General features: G+C 40.0%; 1 protein-coding gene across 1 annotated transcript; it reads right to left on the minus strand.

Moving 5' to 3' along the window:
* Positions 1 to 444: 444 nt before the first annotated feature.
* LOC146975695 (endonuclease domain-containing 1 protein) lies at positions 445 to 2,806 on the minus strand. The gene is made up of 6 exons (XM_085794915.1): positions 2,781 to 2,806; positions 2,557 to 2,673; positions 2,357 to 2,457; positions 1,976 to 2,090; positions 1,718 to 1,874; positions 445 to 972 (listed from the first exon to the last, which is right to left on the minus strand). Exons 2-6 carry the CDS (start codon positions 2,650 to 2,652, stop codon positions 581 to 583), a joined length of 861 nt encoding a protein of 286 aa, XP_085651041.1. The 5' UTR covers positions 2,653 to 2,673; positions 2,781 to 2,806; the 3' UTR covers positions 445 to 580.
* Between the last annotated feature and the right edge of the window lie 3,027 nt (positions 2,807 to 5,833).

Here is a 5,833-nt window from a genome sequence, read left to right on the forward strand (position 1 = left end):
TCATGAGTTAAAAATAACAAAACATATTCCAGTTGAAAAGTAAATCCAGGGTCAGGTCTAATACTCCCACTTACAACATATTTTTCCTTGATGAATCATATGGTCTTAAGTGCCATGTGACAAAATACATAAGTATGTAACTTACCGTATACATGGATTCCTGTAATTGCTGCGTGGGTGGTGTTATATACTGTAACCTTGAGGGGATGGCTCATCGTTTAGACGAGACGAGATATACATACATTTAATATACTTTCATACACCAATATGGTCCATGCTATGTTAATAAGATAAGATTCAGTTGTGCATATACCATCAGTGAAACACACACCACCAACCACTATATCCCTCTTCTACTTATTTTTATTAGCCTAATGTCTATGTGTTGTTTAATGAGAAGAGTGATGGATGCATTTAGTCTATCTTCAACAGACACAGAATCAAAATAAACTTGTTTATTTGTTGTATTACCACTCTACAACCAATATCAAAAATAGTTCTTTGTAGTTAATGTAAAATTAAAGGGCAATGACGCCCAAAGTTATTTGTTCATCGTCCCTCAGTCTGCTCCCTCTGTCTTTCAGGCCCTGCAGTTGTTGTAAAACAGCTCCCCTACTGGCTGATTGGAGAACTGCTGCAGGAACTCCCCAAGTTCTTCCAGAGCGAGCTTCTCCACCCGGTTCTCCTCGGTGTTCCTCGCCGTGGCGGCGCCGCTCTGAAGGGGCCGGCCGTTGTTGTCCACGCAGCAGAAGGCGTTCCACAGGTAGTCTGGGATGTTAACACGCCTCACATTGTTTTTGACAATCCAGTTGTCTGCGGAGGGAACGGCACCGACCAGCACGTAGGCCTTGGAGCACTTGCTCCTGAACAGGTCGTTGAGCTCGGACTCGTGGATCCTCCAGGCGTTCTGGTTCATCTTGGGGTTCTGAGGGACCACGTTGGTCAGGGTGAAGGTGGCGTTGCGACTAGGGACTGAGGTCGAGAGGGAGAGAGGAAGTGAAAGATATGTTTAGCTGCGTCATTCTTGTTCTACAAAGGCTGATGAATGTCAAATGAATATTTCCTCACTGATAACATTCAGGCCAAATACCCCATATTTATGTCAAACCTTAAACTATTAAAGCTGTAGCATAGTAGGCCTATATTTAGTCATGTGGTCACAACACTGACAAGTCATCATCATGGTAGACTTTTTTTTGTGTGTGTGTGTGTGTGTGTGTGTGTGGGGGGGTTACATTGTTTATTGCACTTGTCTACCGATGAATCTAATACTTATCATTATTTTTATGAGGGTTTTCTGCACAATATGCCCCCTTTTTAATTTACTTTTTATTTGTTTACTTTTGGTAACATACACATATGAGTCAACATGAGCACACAATATACATAAAAACATAAAGATGCTGCTTAGAAATAGGGAAAACATTTTCTATTAAAGGTTTTGAACTTATCTTTGCCATTTATATAAAATCAGGTCTTACAGTTGACACATAGCTGAGCCATTTTGACCAGTTATCTTCAAAAATATCAGTTCGGTTCCTTAATTTGAATGTAATTCTCTCCATAATAATTTAAATTATATCAATCCACTCATTTATTGTTGGTTTGTCTTTCTTAAGCCAATTTCTGGTCAAAGCCTCTTTACATCCCACTAACTGGTAGACTTGGATTTTTAACGTTACCGATTTACTGCTAACCAGTGTTCAACCAGTCCTACCTGCATGGTGTCCGTTGGGGTTGAGGTGGCCGCGGTCAAAGCCAGAGTGTGTGTAGTCTTCATTCAGAGCCTGTTTCTCTCCCAGGTAGACCCCAGGGTGGTCCTTCCCCAGCCAGTAGCCATCCTTCATCTCAGCTTGCCAGGACAAGTTTACCAGCTAAAAGGTACAGTACATCACACAAAAATACACACAGTGCCCATACTTGAAACATTGACAATTTTGACCATAGATGTGCATGTAAAAGTGTAAACACCAACCTGAGGCTCCACAAACCACCTCCTCTCCCTGCCACCTCCGTTGCTGGGCTGGAAGTGATAGGCAGAGTAGACAGCAATGCGATGGTTGGTGTCATACAGTGTGGCAAAGTGGTACCTGACAGAGAAAGATGATGTGTATAACGCTTGAGAGATCAGATGCTGTGTGTGTTGCTATGGAAAACAAAAGCCAAAGAAGCGCTTAGTGCTGAAAATAGTAGCAAAGTAGCAAGATTATGCAGCAAATGCCAGAGTTTCTAGGATTGGAGGTGAGTGAAAATATTCATCACCAGGCAAAGAAACACAGCTATTTACATCCGACTGATTAAACTTCCTCTAAACTAAATATATAGATCTGAACTCCTCTTTCCACCCTTTAATTACCTGTTGGCGAAGCGTTGGCAGAGACGGGCAGCACCCGGGGTAGCCGCCCCCCACTCTGGCACTTTCTCTTTATAGAAGTACTTCAAGCATTCTGGCTCATCCTGGGATAAAAATAAGTAAAAAAATAAATAAATAAAACACCACTCCTAAGTGAGCCACATACACAACAGGTACACATTTAATATTCAAGGTTAACAAACCTCAAAACGATCCACAACGTCTGCATGGACAGAGAAGAAGGACAGGAGGAGAGCGCACAAAGTTACCAACGTCTGCATCGTGGACTTTGCTATCATGGATTCACGTTCCGCCCCTTACTGTGGAAGCCAATTTGGACAAATGTAGAGATAATATTCATTGTTGAGCCTCCATGTAGAAGGAGGACCAGCTTGTTTGTGCTATCTGTGTGTGTATTTCCACTCACCTGCTGGTGCACCTGTCTGCTGCCACACGCCTGAGCAGAAACTGGCTTTTATATGTGACTTCTCATCACCTTTGACCTTGTTTCTCCTCTGTGTTTTATCTGTGTTGCCGTTCACACGTGATTTTTTTGCGTGGGATGGACCTGAATTCGGCCTCCTCATTAGGCATGGATGTGGATTGGAGTGTTAAAGTGCTAAAATTGGCTCCTCTGAGGCGTGAATATGTGAAGGATATGTCGACGGTATCCTATTTCCGAAGAGCACTTTGTCATGTGTTATCACTATAACAGTGTTTCACGTCATTCAAGTATTGTACTTTTACTTGAGTGTTTCTATTTTTCTACTCCACTGCAGTTCAGAAGCAAATCATTTTTGTTTTGTTACACTTAACAAAAACTTCAGTTTCTTGTTACTTTGAAAACATACAATAATTATATAAAGCATAACCAGAAAATTGACAATGATATATTAACATATAAGTTAAGAAATTACCTTATTGATGCTCAGGGAAAATTCTGAAGCTACCCATTACTGTAGATTTCGAGTCATACGTGAGCTTTATGAGCTATTATAATGTACATTATCTTTATATTTTGTTTCTTTTTGTATTTTCACTGTCTGGCAACCGTTTCCTACACTGTTCTACATTGACTTTATTTATAGATCTTACACTTCTTCCATTTCTGGTTTCAGAGGCTGCTTAATTCATATTTGCCTCAGATATTATATGAAATCATGCACATTTCCAATACATCACTGTCTATTTTTAGCTGTGATCTAATTTCTTGGAAACAAGCTAATTTTACACAGTCAATGTAAGCGAGACGGGGAACTGCAGTTTCGTTATGATGATGATGATGAAATATTTAAGCTGATACGTTCAGATGCAGTCGACTCGTCACCGCGTTAAACCTGATAATGAGTAATGATGCAGCAAAACACAGAGATGTGCGTTCCTGTTATTTCAATATGAAGCGCCCCTCGGGAATATTTACAACATGTGTATTGAGCAGGTTCGCTCACAGCCTCTCGCAGCTGGCTCTAAGGGTTAGGTAACGCTGAGCTATCAGTTCATGTGCTGTTTTTCCCACGATCACGGTCACGATCACTAGGCTGTGAACAAACATGTGGACTCCTCCCAGTTTATCTGACTTAACATTCCCAAACACAAAACTACTCCAAATGAATTACTGGAGCGTGTAAAGAGATCTGCGTTCTTGCTCAAGGACACGCCACACACACACACACACACACACACACACACACACACACACACTGGAGGCTTGTTCAAATGAGACTTCCCAAAATGATAGCATGACACACAACTGTGCTTTACTCAGCTCCCATTTTTGGGATTGATATTGGCGGTTAATCTTTGATTTCTTTATCTACAGTCCCTTGATCACTAATGTGACCTATAGAGACCTTTGTTACAACAATATTACTATAAGTATTATAAGTACAATATATACAAAGCTGAAACATTACAACTAACTCTTCAAAATATGTATATTTATCGAATACAATAAAGCATCTAAGCCCAGGCACAGTAAACTCAATGCTTTATTTATCACTTTACTTACTTATACAAACCAACTTATTTCAAAAAGCCAATCTACAGTATGGCTGATCTCAACACATCCATCCTTTTACCAGGCTGCCTCTTGTTTTTCAAATGTCACTCTTCCTTGACAACAAATACACTCCAGAGTTCCTCATCTAACCCTTGTCAGAGTTAAAGTGTTCAATTTAAAAAATCTCGAGGAGAAACTTCTCTGAATGAAAGAAAATGCCAGCAACACTTGGTTTATAAAGAACAACGTATTGTGAGACTGTCTGACTGTAAAATTGAGAGGTGGTTGACTCACCGTGCAGCCCTGTCACTTAAAAGCATATCCTAAGAATAAAAAAAAGTTATTAACTACTTGCCTCTGCTGCCTGGCAACAAAACAATCCTTGCGAATATAGATGCCTCATCGCTGCTTAAAACTGGAGCTAGTTTGTGGATGCTGCACTGCATCTGAAGCTACATAAATGGTCAATTTGGATGAAAATCTGACTTAACGTGGGGTTTTTCTTCACTTAGATATTCTCTTTGAAGTCCTGGAATAGTTCAAGGCATATAAAAAAAGAAAGGTTACTAAAGGTTGAGTAGTAGTGAATTGGTAAAGTAAAGTTACCGACTGGCGTATACTAGAGAGAACACAGAAAACATAGGGATAAGATAAAGAGAGTGAGGCTTTATTTAATCAGCCTTGTGTTTTCCCATTACTCATTTTTCACATCAACCGATCAGAGTCAACCTCACAGTTAGAATGATTGCAAGACACCTCACGGCGCCACGCACTGTTATAACAGTGTTTGCTCAGTGTAATTGCTTTGTTATTAAGGGAAATAAACAAATGTAGTATAGTTAATGACCCATGTTGTTTGGTTTTCTATCTAATTTCAGATGTAGATAGTGTAAACATCCAGAGAGGGGAGAAAAAAAAGGCAAAGTGAGGACACAAGATAATGATAATGGAAGGGAAAAATTGATTGATAGGCCTTTTTGTTGTGTGTGTTAAATTAAACAATAGCAAATTTAAATAATGTGTCCTTTTTAAATTTCATTATTAAATGATGAATTTCTCCTTGATGTTGCACGAATAAAGTACTTTCTTTATTTGTTCTGGGTAAAAAGCTGCTGCTGCTGCTGTTGCAGAAGGTGGCCTCTAGGTCGCAGTGTTGAATTATGATTTCAAGTTGATCTCTGAAGCCGTGTTTTTCCTCCTCTGAACACTTATTGCATTGCAGATTATTCAAGTGCTCTCACACCTGGAAAATACTCACTCTGCGAAATGATGATGCGGCCATTGATAGGCCGTGCTATCAACACACTAAACAAGCAAAAATTACGGTTTCTGTCTCGATTGACGCCCTCAGAGATGTAAAATACCTTCAAAGTGCTGATTGTTGGCAGATAATCATTAAAGATGACGCTGAGTGACAAGAGAACGGATTGAATCACCGCTGTGATGGATGCTCAGCTACGTCTTTCATGTTTTTGATTTGG

Source organism: Trachurus japonicus, chromosome 13, assembly GCF_045865225.1.
Source record: "Trachurus japonicus isolate A0001 chromosome 13, Traja_1.0".
NCBI classification, from domain to species: Eukaryota; Metazoa; Chordata; class Actinopteri; order Carangiformes; family Carangidae; genus Trachurus; species Trachurus japonicus.

Excerpts from the sequence above, each read along its gene's own strand:
- LOC146975695 (XM_085794915.1), bottom strand. The coding sequence starts at position 2,652 with ATGATAGCAAAGTCCACGATGCAGACGTTGGTAACTTTGTGCGCTCTC. Across the intron at positions 2,091-2,356 it reads TGCCAACGCTTCGCCAACAG|GTACCACTTTGCCACACTGT; the intron begins GTAATTAAAGGG and ends TTTCTCTGTCAG. Across the intron at positions 1,875-1,975 it reads GGTGGTTTGTGGAGCCTCAG|CTGGTAAACTTGTCCTGGCA; the intron begins GTTGGTGTTTAC and ends TGTACCTTTTAG.